Source organism: Prinia subflava, chromosome 1, assembly GCF_021018805.1.
Source record: "Prinia subflava isolate CZ2003 ecotype Zambia chromosome 1, Cam_Psub_1.2, whole genome shotgun sequence".
In the NCBI taxonomy this organism is placed as follows: Eukaryota; Metazoa; Chordata; class Aves; order Passeriformes; family Cisticolidae; genus Prinia; species Prinia subflava.
The window spans coordinates 61481591-61508149 of NC_086247.1; the positions used below are offsets into that span (position 1 = coordinate 61481591).

At 40.4% G+C, this 26559-nt stretch overlaps 1 protein-coding gene across 2 annotated transcripts in view; it reads right to left on the bottom strand.

The window, feature by feature from the left end:
• Positions 1-26356, bottom strand: part of TEX10 (testis expressed 10) — a 55526-nt gene extending 29170 nt beyond the window's left edge. Inside the window, exons 1-10 of one of the 2 annotated variants that reach the window (XM_063398001.1) lie at positions 26252-26356; positions 25610-25828; positions 22649-22837; positions 21359-22065; positions 15620-15863; positions 13529-13641; positions 12548-12786; positions 7991-8123; positions 4793-4968; positions 3875-4052 (exon numbers count right to left, since the gene is read on the bottom strand). In XM_063398001.1, the coding sequence (XP_063254071.1) occupies positions 3875-4052; positions 4793-4968; positions 7991-8123; positions 12548-12786; positions 13529-13641; positions 15620-15863; positions 21359-22065; positions 22649-22828 (1970 nt within the window). In that variant the 5' untranslated portion in view covers positions 22829-22837; positions 25610-25828; positions 26252-26356. Of the gene's footprint in view, positions 1-3874; positions 4053-4792; positions 4969-7990; positions 8127-12547; positions 12787-13528; positions 13642-15619; positions 15864-21358; positions 22066-22648; positions 22838-25609; positions 25829-26251 lie in introns of both variants that reach the window. The other variant, XM_063397995.1, reaches the window with a different exon arrangement.
• Between the last annotated feature and the right edge of the window lie 203 nt (positions 26357-26559).

The window sequence follows — 26559 nt, forward strand, 5'->3', positions numbered from 1 at the left end:
AATGTTTGTTCACTCGCACAGAGATCATGACCAATTGGTGCAAACCATGTTCATAACAGCATCCAAAATGGGGTGGCAGCATTTCAGCTCTTTTTTCCGAACACTCCTTGGTCTGTGCCAGCTTCAGCAAATGCAGACCAAAAGTGCTACAGAAACAATTCTAATAATTTAACAGTATAGGCAACCAACCCCCCAGGGCTCAGAAACCTTCCCATTCTATATGGAAATACTGCCAACATCATTTTCATTCTCAGCGCACAGAGCTCACTTAATGGGCTCCTAGACACCACTTGGGTATTCATTTCACCATTGAAAAAATAGAAAGTGAAACCATTGAATATTTTCAAAATTCACTTCTAATAAACAAACCAAAAAAGATCTGAAAGGTAACAGACAGTAATTATAACAATGTTACCACATGATATAATAACAGGGCTGTGCTTTGAACCGTCTGGATACACTTACTACTTGTTTTACAGCTTATGAACAAAACATCCTATGAGTTCCTTGAGTTTCTAAAGATTGGTCAGGGAAAAACTGCAAGTTTTATTATGATCCACAGGTACTCTCAGTGCATCCACCCTTACGTGGCTGGTCCCTGATGAATACACACGGCTCAACAGGAGCACTCTCGAATGCGTGTACAAACAGGCATCCTCTGCCAGTCAAAATAACACGGGAATAAAGGCTGTTGAAGAAATTAAGGACAAATACCAAACCCTCTGACGCTCCTAAATGCAATCTATTTAAAGGCTGACGGATAAGCAGATTCCATAGAAGAGAAATTTAGAGAGAGTCCCCGCTCGGCACCGAGAAGGGGAAGGTACCGGAAGGGAAACAGCGCCATCTACTGCCAGCAGCGGGGCACTCGTAAATGCCGGCTCCCCAGGGATTCCTCCCCAGGGATTGGGGACAGCTTCTCCGTCCAAGTCACAATCTGAAAGTACAGACAATGTCCCACGAACCAAGCTGGGGCACAGAAATGTGTCACAGAATTCCAAAAGTCTTTTTATAATACCATTCATCTGACAAACTTGAAAAGTTTAACTCCGAGTATCACAAGAGCTGTAAATGATGACCAGGAGTTACCCAGTCCCTCTACCTCCTTCAAGGCTTTACCCTTTGCCATCCATGTCCAACCTGATTGCCTAATATTAAGTATTTCCAGTGAAGTATATTTGTATGCCCTTGCCACACAGCCCATTTCAATACGTATCTCTGGTTTCATAAAATTTTGCTAGCCCTCAAACCAAACATTCTCTTGACATTTAAGGTCTGTATTTTTAATCCCACTAGAACTGCACTCTCCTATTCCTTTTCAACAGCCTTTTACATAACTGACTCCAACTTCTTCCCAGCCTTATCTGCCTAAAATGCCAATTTGTCAGTCATTCCCCCTTATCACAATCGACAGACTATCATTCTTTGCTCTTCTTGAAATTCACTCCAGTCTCTCCATGTCATTATCTAAAAATGAGCCACAAAACTGGATACAAGAATTCGGCTTGACCAAAAAAAAGTCTCTGATGAAAGACAAAAAACTGGTTCATTTATCCTGTGTGCAGTAATAGGTTATGAAGCTCATAAAGCCCAGTTGAGGTTCACATCTAGAAAACCTAGTACTGTTTCCCAGACTGTACAATCTCTTTTCCAATGAAAAAGAAATATCAGACTCTTCTCTTGCAAAGTTAGTATTTACTATTACTTATCTCCCTATCTTTACATGTTTAAGTAGACAAAGCAACTTTTTTTTTGGACATCTCCCCTCAACCAAAAACATTTCTATGATCTTGGTTCTCTAAGTCTTTAAGGCACCCTAGATGAATCTTTCAGGATAAAATTTTGTTCAGTCAGGATGACTGAACAAAATAAAACAAAAATTTAAAGAGTCTTCTACAAAATACATTTCACCTACGCCAAAGCTAAAAAAGGTGTCATATGTAAGTACTTTGTAACCTGCACAAGTTTTTAACTTGGATATATACGTAAGAATGTATTTTCAATCCCTTGCACTCATTTTGTCTATGAAAGAGTCATTTTAATCTTTCCAACTACTTGTATTATTTTCAGATGTGCTTCTAAAGAACACTAATATCAACTTCCTGTTCCTAATACTGATTCCTCTCAATGAAGTGAGAAGAACTTTATCAGATAAAAGCAATACTTGGTCAAGAGCAATCTCTTTTTTTCAAGTTTCATCAAAACTTGCAGGCTTCCAGAAAGGTGGTCAGGGTTTATCAATACAAAAAAACCCCATTTTAATTACATCAGTACATATTTCTTTCATTTAGTGATTTCAGATAGACTTCTTGGTTGATTATCTACAGTCTTTGAATGCAAGGTAAGTTTAAAATGTGCTCCAAATGCCATAAATGAAAATCAAAATACTTCCTTTGTACCTCTGAAAACAAAGAATTTACTCCTCTGTTCTTAGAATGTAACCTACTTTTTATAAGAACACTGCCTTCTGCCTCCACTTTCATCTTCTGCCATACGGATCAAATGCCCACAACCCACCTGCAGCTTTATGGCAATTTTTAGAAAACAGGCACTCCATTACTACAAAAAATCTCCCACAATGAAAATCCACTGAGATGTAACAACAAAATAAGCACCTGAGTGCTTATTATTGACTTTACTTCTTAAAAAGACTGTCTTTGAATCGGTTACACTTTGCCACTGAACAGCCAGTGTGTGGCAGACGATTTTTCATTTTTAAAGATTAAAATCTGATGTCCACCTTCCCAAAACTAGAGAGAATTTCACTTTTACAGCAGTAATGCATTATATATATAGGATATAAATTCACCACTATTGCTTCTTATGTTAGTCACCTTATCCACATGTTAAACAGCTCATCCACATGTTAAACAGGTCATCAATGCAAACAGGTCTGTATTTGATAGTACATTGTGTTGTGTCCTATTTTAATTAAAAATGTTTCAGATCCAAAAAGCATCGAGAATTGCTTTAAGCGTAATTCATATAAGCTTAATTCCTGCTTGTTTATCCAAGGTTATACAATATTGACCAATGGAGAAAAATACATTTTTCCCACAAGCAGCAAAGCAAAACATCCTTGTGAAATCTCAGCAAGCCCTCCACTCACTTCAATGGAACAGCAGCTTTGCTCCCTGACTTCACAGGCAAACCTACCCTCTTTCAAGACAGGACCAAAAAAAAAAAACAACTAAGAGCATGAATAATTTCAAACAAGGCACTTGCCTAGCAACTATAATTTGGCTATTTAGGTGTGGTAATTGGAGAAAAACTGAGCTGAAGGAAAGCAGAACATGAGGAAAGCTGGTTGGCTGTTTTTCACGATCAATTGTGCCAGGCTGAAGCACTCACAAGGAAAAGCTGCAATTAGTGGCAGAACAAAGACCACTGGTGATGACGTTCTGGGCAGAAGGTGCTCAATACTGTGCAGCCTTAGAGATTTCGTAAGAGATAGGCTAAGGCTGCTTTGCATCCTTACTGATAGGACCCAGGTATTAAAAACACCAATGTTTGTATTTCAAGATGAAAATTCTTGGCAGACTTCATTAATGTATATCAGGACAGTAAAGTAACATGGACAGATGAATATGGCACTTAAAGGCATGGTTTAGTGGTGGACTTGGCAGTGCTGGATTAATGGTTGGACTCGGTCTTAAAGGTCTTTTCCAGCCTAAGCAGTTGTATGATTTTCTCAACATGTATTGTAGAAAATCGGGCAGTGTAAAGACAGAGTCAAAGCAGCAGGCCAACCACACCATCAGTCCCTGCACGTTCTACTGACTGTCTGTGTGCAAACCGCCCACCCAGCCCACGCCCCGTGACTACACACTCTCCCCGGGGCTGTGTCTGGCCAGAGCCGAGCAGAGCGCGGTACCTCATGTGCAGGATGCCGATGAGCGTGGCGGCGAGGTCGGAGGACATCCTGCCCATGATGCAGCAGCGGCTGAGGCAGGCGAGCAGGCTGGCGGGCAGGCAGGGCAGGAAGTAGACGAGCTGCACCAGGCGCCGCTGCGCCTCGGCCGGCAGCAGCACCAGCGTGCCCTCGAGCGGATCTGCGGCACACAGCACACGGTCAGCACGCGCCCCGGCTGCACCGACCAACGGCCTCAGCTACCCACTGCCGTGAGTTAGAACCAACATGAAAGGGGTAAAAAAGGAGGGAAAAAAAGCCAATACTACCCTGGAAAATAGGAGGCTTGCAGAAAAACCATTATCGGTCTCCACAATTACCTTAAAAGAGGTTGCTGCCAGTTGAGGCTAAGTCAGCCTCTTCTTCCAGGTAACAAGTGACAGGATGAGAGGAAATGACCTTAAGTTGTACCAGGGGAGGTTTGGACTGGACATTAGGAAAAATTTCTTCACTGAAAGGGTAGTCAGGCATTGGATCAAGCTCTCCAGGGAAGTGGTGGTATCACCATCCCCTGAAGTGTTCAAAAAACACGTGGCAGCTGGGGACACAGTTTAGTGGTGGACTTGGCAGTGCTGGGTTACCACTTGGACCTCAGAGGTATTTTTCAACCTAAATAATTCTATGATTCTCTGACACACAAAAACTAAAGTTTCCAGTCTATCAGATTTAAGTCCTACTAACTTGAACTAAAGGTCCCAATCTTTTTACACTCTAGTAAATGACACGCAATAGTTCCTTTTAACCTCTAGGTGACTGAACCAATCTTCAGCCCTGCTCCCCATCCAGTCTTTAGGTTCACCTAGGAAACAACAGGATTTTCCACCTATTGCTGCCTGCCAGGTGAGGGACAAAATTCCTCGTGCTGTAGTGTCAAAGTCTTACCATATATTCGAGCAGCAGTGGCTTGTAAACTTTGCAAGAGTTCCTTGTTTGAACGAGAAGCAGCGGAATGAATGATATCAATGAGCTGGTTGGAAAGCTCAGGGTTCCTCAAGCCAAGCAGAGCCAGCTGCTGAGGTAAGCCAGCCAACCAACGAGACAAAACTTTACTTCGACTTCTAAAGAAAGAGAGAAAAATCAGTTGCAGAATAAAAAAAAAAAAAAAAAGACAAAACAACAGAAACCCACACAAACTTCTCTTCCCATTCTTGACTAAGTTGCTTTTATTTCTCCATTCTGGGTCAAATTGAAATAACCGTATGGACTAATCCTATATTTCATAGGCTACAATTTCTATGTCACCCTGGCTTATCAAATCAAGTATCATTTAGAAACCAAAAGCATTTCATCAGCTTATTAAAGTGATGATCACAAGAAAAAAAGCTGCCAAGTGCAAATCAAGAAGTTCAAAGTAGGTCTTTGAAGATGTCAACAAGAGTAGCATGATGATGATACAGATTATTTCACAATCAAAGATCTGTCAACCAAAAACTTTTCAAGAAAATGAAGTACCCATGACACAACAGGGAAAAGCCTTGCATAGAGATGAACTGCTCAACAGCAGGAAAAGCCTGGGGAGCTGACTGTTAAAGTGGATGGGTTGGAGGTGGGCTCAGAGATCTCGAATCACTTGACAAGGAACTAGATGGGAATAAAACATTGATTCGTCTTCCACAGAAAGAAACAGCTGCTACTATCAAATGAAGCTAGAAGGAGCCAGGGTTAAACAAGCAAAAGTAAGTTGGGTATTGACACAGCTGAGCTTTGTCACTCCCTGCCAGAGGATGCTGCAGTTGCTCTTGATTTAGACTGGTCCAAAGAATGATGAGAAAAGCTCATTATAAAGACACCCACTGAGTGATAAACACACAGAAGCTCTGCAGAGTGAGGAAGTACAGGCTCCAAATGGTTGGAAGCTTAAGAGTATTAGGTAAAACTAATTCTTGTCTTCTTCCTATAGCATCTCACATAGGTCAGTGCTGAAGGCAGACTGTGAGGCTGAATAGCCTTTTCAGACTCTTACCAGTACACAGATGCATATGTGCACACACACACAGACACACACTATATATGCATATATACACACAGTGCATGGTAGGTGTGCAGTGATTAGGGGTGAACATAAACTAAAACATCGGGACAAAACTTAATTCTGAACTACGTAATGAATCAGTCAGGTTTGGGTTTTTTTCCACAAGGCAGCAACAGGCCAAAAGCTCCTACTTTATCCTTTGAATCAGACACACCTAAAAACCAAACACATCACAAAAAATTCTGGAAAAATGCTCCAATGTGAACTCTGTTCCTCTTAGACTGTTCTTGACAAGCTTCTGAGAAAAAAAAAATAAATTAAAAGAATGAGGAGAACAGTCAGAGGAGAGTTGAAAGAGCTACTAAGTCAAACTGAATGAACAATATGAATGTTGTCCAGGAGCTCCTAACATCCCACATTTTGAAGAAGTTTAAAAACTCCACTTGTTTCTAAAGGAAAGAAATATAATAGTGCAGTACACAAATATTATGTTACCTTCAAACGTCTTGTTAGACCTAAGTGTACTCATACTTTTTTGCAAAGAAGTTTTAAGGTTTCATTCTTCTGTTACTAAAGATGTCACAGATCCATGTAGAGGACTAAGAGGAACAGCAGCAAAACTACTGCTATTTGTGATGCCTAAAGATATAAAGTTAAAGCTTTCCAGATAGTCATATGATCACATGAAAATGAATGAGATGCTCAAGACTTTCAGGTAAGTAGAGAACAATGGTTATGTAACCTCAGGGAAATTAGTCAGTATGAAAAAGATCTCTTTTTCAGTCTGTGTGAAAAGAGGAGGAAAATGGGATATTCCCAAGTGTTTTTCCCTGTCTTTCATATTCCCCACACTTTTTATAATATTCAGAACATAGCATTAGATATATTTCTGGTTATTAGATCTAATTACATGTACTCAGGCATTTCCACAACAGAAAACGTAACAAAGCAAAGTGGAATGATTTTCCAAAAACTTGGCTGTGTTAGCAGTGCCAGGACTTCTGAGAGACCTGAGGTTCGATTTCTAGTGGCAGAAACAGATCACATCCCCCAGAAAGTCAACTGTGTCCTGGGCTGCATCAAAAGCAGCATGGGCAGAAGGTCAAGGGAGGGGATTCTGCTCCTGTACTCTGCTCTGGTGGGCTCCCACCTGGAATGCTGCATCCAGCTCTGGGTCTCCAGAAAGAAGAAGGACATGGAGCTATTGGAGCAAGTAAAAGGAGGTCATGAAGATCATCAGAGGTCTGGAGCACTCTCCTATGAAGACAGGCTGAGAGAGCTTCTATTGCTCAGCCTGGAGAAGAGAAGGTCATCCCAAAGCCTTAGAGCTGTTTTACAGTACCTGAATGGGACCTGCAGTTCCCAAATGAGCCAGGATTGACACATACACATCAACAAATCAAATGATTTGTTTCATGTTTTTACATTCTGGAACTAGATGCCTTGGCTGAAAAATACATTCTAGAAAAGTTAAGATTTGGAGATAATCTGGACACATCTGATTAATGAAAAGCTGTTACGACAGCATTATATAGAGAAAATAATCTCCTTTACTGACTACATCTGAAGCAAGTCAGATATCTAAAAGATATCTATGATATCCATGCCCATGATCTACTAGATCCCATGACGAACCAGGAGTCCAGAAGGAAAAGAACACTTTCTTCAACCTAGTCTCTTTAGAACCATGCCGCCAAAACAACAGAGTATTTTTCTTGAAGAAAGTAACTCAGAAAAGGCTACACAGTCACTATCAGGACACCAAAGGCACTAAGTGACAGGCTCATGAGCTCAGGCTGAAGTGACGGAAATGCTCCATGGCTGCAGCTGCATTGACTTGTCATGTCCACTGATTGCCACACAGTCAGTAACAATAAGCTTGTAGCAGTGTACTTCAAGCTAAAATTTATGTCATTAAGATCTATCTAGTACTTATGCTAAGATAGACAATTAAGCTGATACATCTCCATCTCACAAAGCACACAAAGTTACAAATTCCAGATTCAGAATGAAGTTTTATGACATTGACATGTAAATTCAGTATTCTCACTCCTGAAATCAATACACTCTTTTGAAATGAAAAATAATATGCCTTTTTTTTTTTTTACCTGATTCTTTGTGTCCTCAAATCTTCTTTTTGGTAAACTCTGCTAAAAAATTTCAAAAGCAGTGTACGAACTGGAAAGAGCAGATTCCTTTGCTGGTATAGTGTATATACTGCTCTTATCAAGGGTTCCGTTGCTACTGGGAAAAAAATGAAAAACATCGGAAGTAATACTTTTAATCTTCTAATTTTATACATGCACACACAGAGACAGCTGTGATCTTTATCTACAACTGTTTACACTGAACTCCAGAAGGAAGTACCAAAATGTTTTGAAGTAACTTCTGGACTGACTTCTAAACCATTGCAACAACAATTTCTTGTGCAGCTTGTGAAAGAGACAAAAGATTAGAGAGAACATGCAAGTGAAAACATCAAAACTTCCTGAAGACAGGGTGCAAGGCAGCTGAGAACCAATAAATTCCTGCTTTTCACAGCTATCTTCCAATCCTTTTTCCCTAGTGCAATACCCCCAGACCAATGTTCTCTCCTCATTTACTTCTGCTCCCCAAAACCTCAGTCACAGTGCCTTTACTTCTCTCTGTACCATCCCTTTCTCCCCACCACACACTCTAACCTCACCAGCAACGTCTCTTGAACCAGCTGGCTCCAAGTTACACTTGCTAATTAACCAGAAAATAAATACCTCAAGAGGCTGCTGGCAAGACACTGCAAGAACTGCCAACTCTCCTGCAACCTTTCCTTCTCAGAAGCTCTCATCAACCATGTGTCATTACCAGACTTAAAACAACATTTGAAAGCTTTACCACTGTGACCAAATTGGCTAAAATTAGCCAGCAAACACAGAACCTACTGTAACAGGCTGAGAAAGGGACCAACCATTTTCTTTGGAAACCAGACTAAACCATCAGATGGAAAAATTAACAAAGCATGGAAAAATACCTGAATTCAGAGAAGACAAGCCTGAAAAGAATAGGAAAGCATCTTAGGCAATACATGAAAGGTGTAAGACCTGACTCAGTTTGTCACACAAGAGCTTGTGGTCCCAAGGAATTCAATCCAATCAAGGCATACTTAAATAACAGCAATCACTTCATTATCTTCATAAACCAAGCTGAAAAACATCTTCTCATCGAGGGACACAGATCAGTCTTCGTAAGTTATGTGTGCAAAACCAGATAAAATGTTGTGTTCCACACTGAACAGAGCAACTTCTGCCCACAGAGACAGACAAGAATACTGCTTTCTAAAAATGATCCAGTCAGGGGCCAGTCTTATCTGTAAAACTCTTACTCAACTTCAAGTTACCAAATAATGATTCTCACTACAAAGCACACTACAAAAATCACCTGAAATGGCATGGTCACATGCCAGCATGAAGCAGGAACCATTCAGAGGTTGAAATCTAACATATTTTTCAACAGAAAAATAAAATGCATGCTAATATTTCATGTAACTAAGATATATATTGTTAAATTATTTGCAATGCATCAGGAGTATCAGCTTACTCAATTCATCTGTTCTTCAGGTGAAGATTTACCTTGGACAGCATTCTTTAAACAGAACACTGACTTATTCTTAAATGAATTACATCTTTATGTAGTTTATAGGTAATGGATGAACTGTTAACTGAAAATATATAAAAATGAATAAATATTCTAAATCAGTAGAATTCTCACTTCCCAATAACTCTGTGGCACATTAAGTGAAACGGGTCCTACTACTTGAATTGTTTCATGCGAACAGGAAAAGTTGAAAAATTGAAGCAATTTTAAAAGGTACTCTTAAAATGTAATAATTTAAAAGGCCCACATTATACAGATGTCCAAAACACAGCTGAAGAACTCACGAGGTTTTAAAATACTTCAGTTTTAACTGGCACATGTCAAGCCTCCTTGTGAAGTGACTGAGTGTGCTCTCTTTCATTGCGTGAAGAAAATTTATCAAAAACACAACTAGCAGGCAAGCTGCTGCTGAAGTCATACCTGAGAAATGCAAGAACGGAGCAGACCTCCTGCTTATACAGCTCCCAAGTTTGATCTTAAGCAATGAAGATAAATCTTTAGACAACATAGCTACAAGCTGTTCTACACATTCACAGAAAAAGGGGGATATGGGCATTTCAGCCCAGCATAAATCCCTACTCAAAACAGGTAACCCAGAAAAATGGAACCATGCTTGTGCAGCATAATGCACAGGAGGTTCACTATGGTTTTATTTAATCTCTTTTCCATTAGCTCTCTTGGTTTTTCTATGTAAACTTCCTCTCTCTTGATTTCCATTGTGCTCTAAACATTTTTTTTTCTTTACTGTAACTGCTTGTTTTCCACTTTGCATTGTCTTCTAAAAACAGTTACTCTTCCAGGCTTTAATCTCAATGTCAAATAAGTTTTCAACAAATCAAGAGTTAATTTTTTTTTGTATGCACCATCTTTTGCAGTCCCATCTGACACAAGACAGTGCAAAATTTCTAGAACGTTATCAAAAAAACCAATCAAGGACAGAAAGTTTTTCTTCCACAGAATCACATAATGATTGCAGTGGGAATGAATGACTCTGAGCTCATTTGAAACAGGATCAGCTAGATCTGGCTGCTCACAACTATGTCCAGATGGCTTCTGAGTCTCTCCAAGGATGGAGACTCCACTATCACTAGGGGCAACCTGTGCCACTGCTTGGTCATTCTTAAAGTGAAAAGGGTGTTCCCCATGTTCAGATGGCATCTCCTGTGTTTCAGTTTGTGACCACTGCTTGTCACTGGACACCACTGAAAAGAGCCTGGCTCCCTCTTCTTTGCACCCCTCCTTTAAGTATTTACATACATTGATGAGATGCTTCCCAAATCTTATCTCCAGTTCACTCAGCCTTTCCTAACAGGTAAGATGCTCCAGCATCTTCATCATCTTCACAGCCTTTGCTGGACTCTCACCAGTATGCCCATGCCACTCTTGTACTGGGGAGCCTCAAGCTGTTCACACTACTCCAGGAGTGGCCACACCAGTGCAGAGCAGAAGGGCAGGATCACCTCCCTTAACCTGCTGCCAACACTCCTAATGTAGCCCAGAACACTGGGCTTCTCTGCCACAAGGGCTCATTGCTGGCTCTGCCCGGAGCCCTGGGCCTTTACTGCCCAGCTGCTTCCACCTGCTCATCCCCCAAGCAGGTACAGGTGCATGGGCTTGCTCCTCTCCAGGTGCAGGGCTTTGCACTTCTCCCTGTTGGACCATCCTCCTGTTTCTCCAGTATGTCAAGGCTGTATCTCCTTTACAGCTGGTAGATTAGTTAGAATCTGACATCTAGTCAGGTTTTTAGTACTGCACAAGGATTATCTTGAAGGGGTGAGATAAACCATCCAGACAAACAGACACAGCTTTGTGAGGTAACTAATTTCACACTGAACTTTTACAGAATCAGCAGGAAAGATCCATACATATTAATCTTTCACAATTTTATTGTAACTTTTTTAGAGTTTATTTTCTGGATTCCTGAGGAAAATTATTGCACTAAAACAGCCATTTTGGACAGAAAACCACAAGCCATTATCCACTATTTGGTAAATTTTAGCAAAGTTAAAAAAGAAAATAATCAGCATTTCATTAGAAAGAAAGGCCTGAAGTATCTGGTCTAAGAGTCTAACAACTGTTTGGAAGCTACTTTCTTAAGTAGAATTCCTCTGCTTTAGCTCAGGCAGTGCGACAGGCCCTGACTTTGGATTATTATGTGCCTTCAACATAAAGCTAAATTTGAAGTGCAGATAGGAATGACTACTTATTACCTCTATCACTAGGGACATGGGAACAGACAGATTCCCAATTATAATGGATTTGGCACAAAATAAAACTAACTGCCAAAATGTATTTGAGGCACATTTGACATCTTTTCATTTTACAACTCTAACAATTGTATCTGCTGCTAAGGACTTTTCTCTACTTGTATGTGGAATTCGTTTCTATCACACTGGTAAAACATAAAAGACTGCTATCACTTTTCTGTTTACTGAAGTCCTTTCTGAAAGTTCTATATCCGAGGTCTCATTTGGAATACAACCAAGTAGTATTTGAAACAAAAGAAAAAAGCGAGCTTAAATATCGGACTGCTCTTGCAAGTTATAACCTGGAAATGTTCTCTCTTGGAAAAGGCTTCACATCAAACACCTTGGAAAATACTCAGGTAGGTTCCATGAAAAGTATCTTGGCATTTTCACATCAAAACTAAAACGGTGATCTGACAGTACTCGAGAGAGTCTAACAGCTATGTTAATGACTTTAACTAAGGATTGGAACATTGAAGTATCATGCCCCTCTACAGCCTAGTAGTTACTGTTTAAGGACAAAGCTAATCTTCCATTTATAAGAGTATCTTAAGAATAAAAACCAGAAAACAGGTACAAATATATTCATACTTTGTATATCACCAGTATGAATCTAACGGCATTCCAAAAACTAAGCCTGCAATGCTACATGCAAGGATATTACCATGAAATTAGTTTTACCTCTATGACAAAATACATTATGGTGTATCAACCGAGAATCTTAAAATGCTAGAACAACTCAAGCTTTGTCAGTGCACGATTTTGCTTTCCAGAAACCTCTCATCTTACCCTTGTTTTGCTGTATTTGCATAAGTCTCCAAGTCACCCCAAGCAATCTGTTCACTTGCTTGCTATTCAACTTGCTGCCATCCTGGAGAGTATCTGTCACAAATTTCCTTATCATGTCCAGCCAACCAGAGTCCGTCTGAAGTGTTGAAGTGCTTGCTAATGAAACCATTATGTCACACAAGGTTAAATTCAGCAAAAGATGGTCTATGTTGTTTGAGGATTTCACACAGTTCCTGTTGCTAATGGGGAGGGGAGGGGTAGAACAGAAAGATTTCAAAAAATTATTTTTGAAATAAAAATGGACACCAGCCGATACCCCTTGTACATACACCAGTGTTCTACATAAGACTGCAAAGGTGCAGAATGATTTCAGATCAACTTTAGCATGAATTTAGTCTCACATCTGAGAGCTGAGAGAGGAGACAACTTACTACTGGCCTGTACCAAAACAGAATTGGTGCATCTGCTCTGACAGGTCAACAGTGAAGAAATGTGTGTTTGGCTTCTGCTGCAGTACTGCTTTGCCCTACAGGACTGCCACAGGGTGCCCCATCTCCCCTCCCAGACTATATCGAGGTGAAAAGAATGTTTGAACTATGTTTAATGTAATTCAGCAGTCAGGTGAGGAAAATATGCAGAAATATGAAACCAGTCAGCCTAAAACAATCACCATTTAGCAACGTGCAAATTCCAGATTAAGAGTTGAATAAAATACTTTCATTTCCCTAAGGAAGCCCTTAATTTTCTACTGGATGCTATTCAGACACTTCCTATACAATACTTTTACAAAGAACTAAAACTTCTCAATTTGAAGCAATGCAACCTTCCTGTAATGGCATCTCCACAGATCTTCAAGCAATAAAAAGGGGTTTTTTCCACCATTAAAGACTTAATATGTGATAAAGCACACGAGTCACATTGTCCCACTTCTCTTATGAAATTAAAAGCTGCTATGATGCATGACAATGATTTTATTCTTACCTTTTGCACGGATCTTTCTTTTTGTGTTTTACTGTATCTTGTAAAGAATAAGGAAAATGACGCATGAAGTGGTGCTTGAAATCAACAAGGTAATTCATTCGAAGCCATAGCTCCTGTTAAGGAAAGCAGATGATAGACAGAAAATGCGGCAGTAAATCAAATAAATCCAACCAATTATGTTCCAAAATTCATTATGAAACTAAGAACTTTAGCTTCTGTTTGCAAGTTGTTTATACGTCCTTACTTTCAGGTGCTGTGCATGAAGGTCCACAAAACAAGGGAGTAACAAGATGCTGTAAGTTAAGGTTGAGCAACAATATGTAATCCTAACTGAACCACTGTATTTTTCATTACATATGTACATGGATATACGCAATACTAAGCTGAGTTACAGATCTGAATGAAAGTATTTTTATATCAATTTATTTGGGTTCTTAAAATCAGAGTGGACTGTTTAACTTGCAATGACTGTCCTGAGTTTTCCATTAAAACATATTCCAACATTTCCGTCATCTTTCCCTGTCATTAATGTACTTGTGGCTGAAAGCCCACTGACAAAAGAATTTTCCAATAGAAAAGTAACCCTTAAAGAAAAATTATTCTGTATTTGAAAATAATATTGCTTTGCAGGTTGCTTTGTCAGCAGACAGTCACTATTCCACAAAGTGTCCAGCAGAACTCACCACTAAAAAAGGCTGCACTGCTATCAAATTGATCAGGCAGAATAATCTTTTTGATATTTGACTATTAAGAACAGAGAATGGCCATTAAATTATTTCAAAGATCAATAGCTTTCCACCAAGCATATTCAGAGTGGTTTTCCACAGTGACTGTAATAACTACTTTGGCCTATATGCCCAAAGGCTATTAAATAAGCTAAAGTTTCATTTTCAAACTGAGGCATCTGAATGCATTTTGTATATAAAGGTAACTACAAAGACAAAACAAACCATTTATCTAAAATGAAATTTGCTCCACAAAAAACCAAGTTGTATGAACCTGAGATTTTTTTCTCCCATAAACAACTTAAGGTCATAATCCAACTATGTGTACCCAAACCATTTCATATCTTGACAGAGGAGCATGCCATTCGTGTGACCAAAATGCAGGCTCCCTATGGCTAAGGGCAGCAGCTCTGCAGGATCCTTCAGAAAAAGGCTAGGGACAGGAGACTGCCACAGTAATTTACCACGTCAAGTGCCTGCTTTTTGCCCACTTCCAAGAGGGCCTCTAGAAAAGATGAAGAGGGCAAAAGAGCAACAGCGTGTTTTGCTCTGACAAACTGAATCCATCCCTCAAAGCTGTGTATGTTTGGTAACTTTGGTCCAAAGTAGTAATTCCACAAATGTTTTCTAATAATTAATCTATGTATAGTTTTTCATTTAGCAAAGGGACCTACAGTCCTACACACACGTTAAACCAAGAGCTGTCAAGCCATTCCTTCCAACTACTCAACAGCCAAAGTGGAAATTGGGTTCTTTTTCCAATTTACTAAAATTTTGGAAAAGTGGCAAAAGTTACCAAAAAAAGCAATTCGGTTATCTAGGTAAAAGATGGAGAAAATAAATTGGGCAAAAAACCCCTTAAGAGGACACTTCCTAAAAATCCTTTTTGATCCAACCAATCATGACATAGCAACACAGATTGTACCAAGCAATTACAGATCTCAGAGCACCATTATCTTCTACCGTTGCAAATATTTAGGGTTTGTTCATTCCTACCCACCTCCATGAAACTTTTCAACTCACAAAAACAAGAACAAACAACCCCATTCTACACTTTGTTTCAATTTATATTCTAGAGGTTAATTGAAAGACAAAATGCTGTTTTTCTCCAATCGCACTTTCAGTTCCAAACCTTTTGTGCTGCAGTCAAGAGGATTCCTGAAGACTATTTACTGAACTCATGGCTCAGTACAACAGACCCTTCTACAGAAAGAGGCAACAAAATCCAGATTCAAAATCTACTCAGGACTTAGGCTTTTTCCTCTCTTAACACAGTATCTTCACTACTTCAGATCAGCAAGCCACTAGTTTCTTATCAAAACCAAATAAACTGTCATCATTATGCCATGGGTCATTTCTCCCTTACCATTTTGTATGTTTCATCATGTCGCTTTGTGAGTTTCCACAATAAATGTATTATGCTAAGAACTTGCTGCATAAGCTGCTGAGACTCTGATTCCAAAAGGTTTCCAAGAATGGGAGCTGACTGTGCAGGAGATGCTTCAATCCAGCACTCAATCAATAATGGAATTATTATCTCAATAAAACCTTTCAAGTTTTCAGCCGAGGACAGGCCCTTTTCTGCACTGTCCATTACACTTGTCAGAGACCTAAACAACAAAAGAAAAAAAAAAAAAAAGATAAAGATCACACCTTTCAAAACAAGATTACAGTAATACCACTTTGCTGTTTTCTGAATAATGGGAAAAGTTACTTTTTTAAGACATCAAATATTTTCTGGCTTTTTTGCTAGATATTTCATTCCCAATAAAAAGGAGTTCAAACCATCTACAACAAACCTGCTCCCAAGTCTCCCTGCAAGTTTGTGTGCTTCTTTAACAACTTCTTAGATTCCAATATTTCTTTCCCCATTGTTATACGTAAAGTCTATAAATTGGTGAAATATGATATGCATTATCCTATCACTCTCAACCAACAGGAAGGAATTAAGTATACTCAGCACAACAAAATAATAATAAAAAACCCCCTTTTAAGCTCATTAAAGCAAAATAATTAAGCTGACTACAAGGTATTGTCAAATGCATGAGGTTTATTACAGTTAATAACCATCTCCAACTACAATAAACACAATGTTTTCCATATTAAATGTGGAAAAAATGTTCCTGTAAAAATACACCTTTGCTTCCCACCAGATCTTTAGCTATTATGTTCTGAAAAGCAACTACACAGAAAATTATCATATATTGAAGTTCAAAATTAAAAACTAAGATACAGTTTAAATTGAAATAACATCTGCCAGAAATCAAGAAAAACAACTCTTTTTATCCCTCCCACTCAAAAAACACTCTGTCTCTGAAGATACCTCTCAAGATGTCTCTGAAGATCTGAAGATCAGTGGATATGACCCAATCCTGCTAACCGGATAAATTCAAGCAATTTGTATCCAATTCAAAAAGAAGATTCTTTAAAGAACTAAAACCCTGATTAATTCCTGTTAATTTTAAGGAGTACAGATTCCTTAAAAAAAGGCAACAACACTCAATCTATCATTTGTGAAATTGTTTTCCATTATGATTTTGTTTCTTAATTCATAGCAGAGAATTCCTATTGTAACTCTAATTTCCTAACATACATAAGATCAGCACATTGAACCTCCTGTTAAACTCCTTTCTATTTCAGTGATGATCTCCAAGTCACTTTTCTTTACATATACACTCAAAATAGGAACTGAAAAACTTTCCACAGACCTGCAGTGGTTTTGTTTACAAATATTTTAATTTCATATTGAAGATATAATGCAGTTTTCCCTAGTCACTTCTAAATTATCCAATTAGTTATATCCTTCTATGAAGCTACATGTTGTTGCCATCATCTATAATACAAATAAAGAGAAAACTTTATTCTGTCATTTCTCTCTAGTTGAAATCTGTGTATCAAGAAAATTATTAAACCAAAACAAACCCAGGTATTCATGACATGTAAAAGGAACAGGGAGAAGGAATAAAAACAAACTGTGAGACAAATACAAGCTATTTGTCAACAAAGGCAAGATGGGGGAGAGAATGCAGATCTCCAGCACAAAATAAAAGGGATAAATGGAAACATAACTGATCATAAGAAAAAAGATTTGCTTTACTTTAGTACTTACTATGATTATCAAACATGTTAAAATTTTATAAAACTTAGCTTTAACTGCAGCAACAAACATATTCATTAAATATAATTTGGTTTATTTGTCCATTTTGTTGCCTTATTTCCTTTGTGGGCACTGCAGTAGACACTGGTTTCTTTCAGACTAGAAAGAGTTTAAGGTGAATGGTTTTATCTTAGACTTTTTAACTCTCGGTCATCTCAAATACAGCAGACGAATCCCATCTTTCAGTTACAACCACAATGAATTCTAAAGCCTGTTGATACCAAGACTATAACCTCATTGAAAAAGTGAGGTTGTCCTGTAAATGCTATGCTGTGACAGGACTAAGCTCTCAGGTGAGTCTGAAATTTCAGTAATTGGCTCGAATAGTTCTGAAATAGCAGACTTTAATAATTTCTTTTTTAAAAAGTACCTGGTATTACAGCAGAACCTTGGAATTCCAGCAATCTATTTAAGGAACACGAAAATCTCTCAGTTAAAAAGTGAATAGTGCATGAAACCCGAGAAGTTGGTAACTCACACTGAAAGATTCCTACAGAAGTATAGCACACATACACAACTATTTCAGTACTTTTCTGAAACAAGGAATGGAAAAAGGAACAATTCATGCCAAAAGGGATACTTCTCCCAGCTGCTGAAAGTATTTGGGTAAGAATACTCAGCATAGCTCTCATGTACCCCTGCAGAAGAACCCCTTGTCTCTCAAGGTAAGATTCCTCCACATATTCAAGGTTAACAATAAAAGTGTAAAATTAAATTTAAGTGGCAGTAACAGATGATAGCAAAGTATTGTAGTAATCTGTCCAGCATTTATTTGATTAGTACAGTATCCTTAGCAATCCAGTTCACTGGACCTAGGCAGGTTTGATGCCAATTGCTCTGTCACATCTCTGTTATCACTACTCTTGACTGGCAGGGTGACTCTTGGAACACTGCAAAGAATATTACCTTTGCATCAGAACAAAATACTATTGAAGGGAGCTGCAAGATATTTGTGTACCCCTTAAGCTGTCGTTTTACTTTAAAATGCCAGTATTTTTATACAGCAGGACCAAACAAAATATTGTGTAAATATCTGCCATTTGACAGTAAGAAGACTATAGAAATTCAGCAAAGGGAAGTCAAGGAAGCATAAAAGAAACAGAAAATAAGAAAACAACTTGCTGTTCTTTAAACCAGGAAAAGTCTTTAGAAGTTAAGTTTTTATGGCTTGCAGTTTAAGCCAGGTTACTTGTCCTCCTTTTCTGTGTGCACTGCCAAATGCAGCAAACACACAGGACACCAAGTGAACTGCATTTTCCGTTCCCCTTTGATGCACATGTATGTATTTATTGGCTATGCTTCATCTTCCATTTCAGTCTCTCAAGTCATTTTTGCTTCTCTCTGCAGCTTCATATTCTCCTCTCTCAGCAGAATCTGAAGCTCAACTGTTTCTCTTCCAGTCAAAAAAGAAAAAAAATCACATGCCTTGGTATCACCACATTTGACTTGTGAAGGCTTTCTGGTTTTCCACACCTGAAATGAGTTTGATGCAAAAAGCAGCACAGTCAGCATCTAATGCAGAGAATACATTCTAACAATTTCCTAACACACTGCAATTTTTAATTTACACACAGTAGGAAGATCTAGCACACAACAGAAGATAATGATGTCTTAAGATTTGCATCATTGAATCATCCAGCATTCCAAGCTCACAATCTATCCTTTTTATTAAACACTAATACTGCAAACTGATTCAGAAAATCTCATTCCATAATCACTAGGTTATCAGTGACATGTCAGCCCTATTCAATGAGCTTGCAAGATTAATAGATACAGGAAATTTAAAAATTTAGCATATAATTATGCTGTTTGGAAGCCTACTTGTTAAAGAATAAAATTGAAACTTACTTGCAGTATTAGTGACAAGACCATCAATACACACACAAAAACACTACAAATAGTTGCTTATGGCTTGGTCAACTCATTATCCTTACCTAGTCCTAGAATTGACTATTTGACTTTAAACACACACACACTGAGTATTGTACCTCTTATTACAACTAATTTCTGTCCTTGCAGTAGCGGCCATAGCAGAGGCCTGGGAATGCCCATAAAAGGCAACAATTGGGATTGGAAATGACAGAATTATACACCTTTAGATTATTAGAAATTATTTCAGTGGCAAATACAAAAATCACCACCAAAACTCTTCACTATTGGAACTTCACACATAGTCACTAAAACAAGCTGCACTGGCCCTTTGTGGAAAAAGAATACACCAAAAATATGCACAAATGCAATAAAATTAGAACATTTTAGTACCTTCAGCAGATGATCCTTCCCTTTCTATTCTTCTGTTCTGCTGCCATCAGCTTGTTCTGCCAATCTCGCCTTGGATTCTAGCCATGCTTCCTTCTCTTCTTCTGGCTCCTCCTCATGCTTGCAAACATCTTTTGGTAAGTATTTATAACCAGAAGTATATCACGATGTTTCACCAAATTCTAGCTCCTCAGAAAAGCAGAATCCAGTTCAGGTGACACCAGATGTAAAGTTTATTTTCCTAGACCTTGGATACAATGCACCTTCAGCTATTACAGGCCTGGTACATCACACACCGTGTATCACCCAGGGCACAGTACAAGCATCCTCTGCCATACAGTGGTCCTCAGCTGTGTGCTCTGAGTGCAAAGATGAACTCAGCAGGACTGCTCTGTGCCCAGCAATGAACCCTTCCCCTGCCTCCAGGGGCTTCACCAGTCTAGCTGCCAGCTAAAATTTACCTGCAGCAGATACTGTTGGTCATGACTAAGTATTTATGCTGACAACCACTTTTAGGAGAAGAAGCTGTACTCTTTACTTAGCTTAATATGTTTCCTATACCTACCATAAGTAATATGCTACCTCCAAAGAGGAAACCTAGGAGAGCAGGAATGGATGTGTCTCTCTGACAGAGATGAAAACCACCTGCCAATTCAGGTCAACACCTGTGGTATTCAAAGAGAACACCTCTTCTTCTGCCCTTCATTCCTTCCAAGACATAAGATGGACACAGTAATGGAGTAGGCAGTGGGGTTTATAACCTTTTTTGCCACTTCCTAGATGAATTTATAACTGCTTTATACTTCTTATTTTGTCTTCTCCAGCAGTAAAACAAGACTCTCTTCAAACCATTTTGAGAACAGAGCTGTGTAACAGCTAAACTGCTTCCATTTTTAAAGTCACCATTCCAAGTCTCCTGCCAGCAGGTATATAGCATCCACAGTAATGCATATGAGGATGCCAATGTTCAAGAAGTACCATAAAGTGAGCTGGGAGGCTCCCCTCTAGTGGGTGAATCAGAGAGGAGGAAGAGAAATCAAAACAGTTGTTTATTTCTCCCTTAACTTCAGCTCACATCTCTTCAGAGTACTACTGAAACCCACACAAACCTTTCTGTGACTAAGCACACTACACTTCTTTCATATTCATCAGCATGTCTCAGCTGAGACATCTTTCATCCACAGCGAATAGATAAACTGGTGAAATGACTAAAGCATCTAGAACTGGAAACTCAGCAGAACTTCATACCACCACATCCTTCTGTCCTTTTTAAAATGAGCTACAGTCAAAGATAACAGACTCCTAAGCTTATCATAGACTCTTGAAGGTAAATAAGCACAAAATTTCAGTAAAATTCATTACCAAGCTTATATTTCACACGAAGAAATTTGCCTACTTGCCCCTAAGTCTGTTTGAAATCCTGCAAGAAGTTGTCAGTTTGCATTCCAAAAATAGCCCAATTGAGCTGGTGGTCCAAAATTATTATTAATAGCCTAAAATAAAGACATTATAATGCGAAAGTTCATGATATACACATAACACAATTGTCTGCTGAGCACTTCTGTATTTTCAAGCCTCTGTACATTACACTAAGTGTCCTAAAATATGGCTAAGGGACAATCCCACAAAAAAATTAGATTATGATCATACAGTTGACATTACTTCCCAAACCAGTTAACATTTTCTCACCTCAGTCTAAATGATGAGTTGATCTTTGGTCGCAAGCCACCACTTTCAAACAGTTGTATATGTTGCTGATTGTTTGCATGGAGCTTCCAACTAATACATATTGGGTTCCTCACAGAATGAGAGCTGTCTTTCTGCTCCTGAAGCCCTTCATCCTCTGTATCACTGAATCCATCCACCACTGCCTGGAGAAACTTCTTGAGCCTGGTAAGTACATTCAACCTCCACTGCTGAGAAGTTACTCTGCGATTTGGGTTAACAGAGAGCATCCAGGAAAGTTTGTCCCTGCTCTTCAGTCTTTTTGAGAGTTGCTGGTGAGAAATAAGCTCTACAAAATTCTTCAACAATATAACGCTGCGGTCTGTAAGAAGAGCTGGGTATGCTTCCAATAAAACGTCCAAGACTTTCAATGAATCTTCCTGAATTCCCTCACTGATATGAGTCATGGCACTAGAGAGATGGGCACTTACCAGAGGGAAAAATGGAGCAATGTGTTCCGCCCTTATTTTTGAAGCCAAGAACTGCAGCAGGTGAACAGCTGCTCCTCTGACACTGGAATCTTTGTCTGTAAACACAGCTGCCACCTCACTGATTATACTGGAAAGGTGTGCATCAATTACAAAGGGATACTGAGACAGGAGTTCTTTGAGTCCAAGAAGTGCATTATGCTTAACCCCAGGACTATAGTGATGCATCTGTGAGAGTAGATCCTACACGGAAACAAACATACACTTACTATCGTTATTACTTTAAGCTGTTCAAACTTTGCCCATGTATTTTCTACACAGTTTTCCTAAACATTTAAAAATACAGAATATTCTTACAATATTCTGCTGTTCATAATAGCAAAATATTTTTAGAACAAACATGGTATGCATTTATAGCACAACAATTAACAAAAAACGAGAATTCAGTGATAGGAAAAACAAGACATGACTTGTCCTTAGGTCTTGTTTTTAGGTTTATGCACAACCCTACTGACTCAACAGAGGGACGACTGAAGGCAAGTCTTCTCACTCTTGCTCCCAAAAGCAAAACTATGAAACCTCAGCCTGAATAGCTTTCTTCAGTTTAAGAAGAGAGCTGCAAGGGACAGGAAATGAGAGAAAGGAAGGAAAACAAATCCACCCCCCAGAGAAATACAAGATTCTTTAAAAACAGGGCTGCATTCAGATAGCCTGCTCCATTTTTTAAAATAAATGGGTTTTGTCCCCAAATTGCAGTAATACATCATAAACCTAGATAAAAGGCAAGCAAATTTCTGTCATTTCAGAATGTAATATCACAGCATACCTTTATGTTAAGTTTTCTATTTTGCGTAGGAAGCACTCCATCTTCTCTAAGCTGCTCAGGAATTTGTATGGCCTTTGTTTTGAAGGTAGTATCAGTTGCATTCTCTAGTTTAGGCTTTTTTTTCCCAACTTTTAATTTGACTTTCTGGAAATCCTCCTGACGTTTCCTTTTTTTCGTCATTCTGATTCTCTGCAAAAAGATAATTTAATTTGATTAAATACACAACAAAAGCAGTTTTTCCACCAAAGAGCAGCAACCTCCTAAGAATGGCTATTTTTATTTTTTTGTCTATGCATAAACGAGTGTCCACTCCCGGGACAAGATGCTAGACTAAACAGACATGCAGACTGATTCCATGCAGCTGTTCTTCCAGTGTCCAGAAAACACTCTGCTGTTCCTTTGGCTGTCTCTGCTCTGAGAACTACTTGTACTAAAAAGCATCCAGATATCTGCATCTGCCACTGCTTTATCAAAAGTTGCTGATTTGGTTTTGTTTTAAAAAGTTCCTGCCAACAAAGCAGCTTTTAACATACTTGATTCTTGTCAAGCCAAGGAGTTCAGCGATCTGCTCCCTTTCAATTGCACATTGCTTACCAGGTCCATCACTAACAGCACACAGCCTGCACATGTACATTCATAGGTATAAACAAGCCTTTATCAATAAAGGGACACAAAAAAACCCTAAGAAAACTTCCACTACTCACTGAAAAAGCCAGTCTGTGCATTGAAAAATAACTAGAAGTTGGAGGAAAAGAAGAGGTCAAATGGGCAACTACAGAGAAAAAAGAATGGAAAACAAAGATACTTTTAATAAGGCATAAGAAATAAGGTATCTGAGCCACTGCATTTATAAACTGTACAAACATACTGGAATAGAGGTATAATAACCAAAACAAACTACAACCCCCATGTTTCTAAATGGCTTTTTGGTTTTGTTCTGTTTCGATACTGAAGTACTCTTACTTCTACCAGATTAAAAAAAAAATTAACACACGGAAAAGGCCCCAACAAACACTGCACCACAGATTCCTTTATTTAATCCTCTCAAAAAAACCCCAAACAAACTACCGTCTACTTCCCCACCCACAAAAAAAAACCAAACCCAACCAAACAACCAAAAAAACCCAACAAAACAAAAACAAAACAAACAAACACAACAACAACAAAAAACCCACCACAAAAAAAATTCCACAACGAATCAAGAAAATCTCAAGCCAAAATCCCAACAATACAGCTGATTAAAGCCAGAAATTTTTAAATAACATATCCAAACAATGATTCTCTTCTGGTGGATGGGATCACCATTCCTACAGCTGTTTTTCCCAATAGACTTCAAGCTAAAATTTGTGCTGTACTAGAGTATTTAATATATAAATCAACAGGATAATCATTAAAAATGTTTTAAAGCAGACTGTTGTTTTCTATTATTGTTAAACAATTTAAACAACTGATTACACCAACATTTGACTACAACTTCATTTCTGCTTTTCACACACTAGGTTAAAAGATTATATGCAATTATATGCAACCACTTTCACTGAAGTAAAGTGTGAAATTTGGTGTAAGTAATGTATCAACTCAAAAGGCTTTAAAAAACTTGGAGTCTGGTGCTGAAATAAAATGGTTCTTTAGTGTCCAACTATAACAACCACGGCTTCATAAACGTTTGATTTTTACCATATGGACCTTTCAGGAAAGAATTACAAGAATTTCACTACTTGATATATAGAAATAGCTAGAAGATTTTGACGTAAAAGATATTTCCACTTACTGGGCTTGCTTTTCCAAGAGTAGATGTTTTGCTCCCAATCATTGCAAAAATTTCACAATGCAGGTGTGCACACACCTGAACAGAGTCAGTTAAGTTCCTTTAAAGGAGGAGGCTTGTAAAATATCCTTTCTCCTACTAAAAGCAGCACGGCTTACCTAACAATAAATATTCTGGAAATAAGTGGTAACTAAGCCTATCCTTTTCCAATTCATATGTACCATGCTATATAGAAAGATAAAACACAAAACCAGTGCCTTGTAAACACCACAGCTGCTACTTAATAAGACAACAGGCAAAACTGTATACAGCTGATGAAAGTATGTGATCATTTCAATAAACTTCTTGCTGAAACAACTGCCTTTGACACAAACTGCATCTTAGGAGGAGAGACTGTGGGAGCTGGGCCTGTTCAATCTGGAGAACAGAGAGGGAATTTCATGAATGCATTTAAATTTCTCCAACATGGGTGCTAAGAGGATGGTGCCAGACTGTTTTCAGTGGTGCCCAGCAACAGGACGAGGAGCAAGGGCCATACACTAAAACACCAGAAGTTCCACCTCAACATGAAGAATTTCCCGCGAATTTTTTGAGGGTATAAGAGCACTGGAACAGGCTGCCCAGGAAGTTCTATGGAGACAATCCAACCCACCTGGATCCATTCCTATGTCATCTGCTCTAGGTTATGCTGCCTTGGCAGGGGGACTGGACTAAATGATCTCCAGAGGTCCCCTCCAACCCTAACTAATCTGTGATTCCGTGTATTTTCTCCTGGCCCTCCGCCAACAGGACTGAGCTAAGTGCACCTAACAGTTAAGTACTAACACGGTTTTACAACCCAAAACATTAAAACAACCTCCAGTCGATGCAGGCTGCCTTAAACGTAAAGCAGCATACCGTGCTTTTCAGACACCACTTCAGATGTCACTCAGGCACCCTCACTGCAGGCTTAGTGAAAATATTCGGTTACACGTGGGACCCGATGATCTTGGAGCTCTTTTCCAGCCAAATGATTCTGGTTTCCCTTCCTCGCAGCTCTCAAGCGGCATCCTTAGGGAGCCTCATTACCTTGCTCAGTCAGGAAAATCCTGAGAAACCCGAAGGCAAGGCACACGCCCTAACTAACTCCTCCGATCTGTTTAAGGATTTCCCCCCGGGCGAGCTCTCTCCCGGCACAGGACAGCGATACTTACAGGCGATCACCTCCGCGCGGCTCCCGCGCCGGCAGCGCATCCCCCGCCGCCGCCGCCTGGACCGCCCCGCAGCGCCCGAGCCCGCGCACGCCGTACCCGAGCGCCGGAGCGGCCGCTCCTCCCGCGGGTCTAGGCCGTCACGCCGCCTTCCTCGCCGTCCCGGGACATCCTTCGGCTCGCTCCCCAGGCGCCGCTTCCCTCCGCCCCGCTCCAGTCGCTCTACGAGGCGTTCAAATAGAGGCGCGTCAGTGCCGGCCCGGCGCCGGGGAGGCCGCGAGTTCTGCCCCCGGCAGCGCCCGCAGCGGCGGGCGAGGCGGGAGCGGCGGCGGGGAGAAGCCGTCGGGGGAGGTGGGGCAGGGGCGGCGGCGCGCGGCGGAGCCGAAGCCGCCGCTTCCCCCGGGAGCGGCACCCGGCCCGCGCCGCGGCGGCTCCCGCTTTTCCCGCCGCCTCCCTGGCGCAGGAACGTGACGGGAGGGCGGGTCGCACAAAAGGCGGGCGGCCCTTGGCGCAGGGGCCGGGCGAGCGCGGCGGCCCCCGCGAGCAGGGCCGGAGCGATGGGGACCGCGGCGGGGCCGGGATCCCGATCCCGCTCCTCGTCCGCCTCCTCCTGCGCCTCCCGCGCGCGGCCGCCGCCTCACTCACCAACCACGCGCGCGGCAGCGCCAGCCTCGCTTCCGCCCCCGCCGAGCGCCTGCCCGGAAGCGGCCGCCCACGTGAGCCGCGCCGCCAGCGCCCGCCCCGCGCGCCAGGGGCACGCGCGCTTCCGCCGCGGCCGCGCGCGCCGGCGCCCCCTGCAGGCGGGGCGGGCGCGGGGTCCCGGCGGTGTCCCCCGGCGGCGGGAACACAGCGCCGAGAGTCGGCTTCGCCTGGGACAGGGCTCGTCTTGTGCACAACCTCCGCGGGAGGCCAAGAGGAGGGGCAGACACTGATCTCTTCGCCGCGGTCACCAG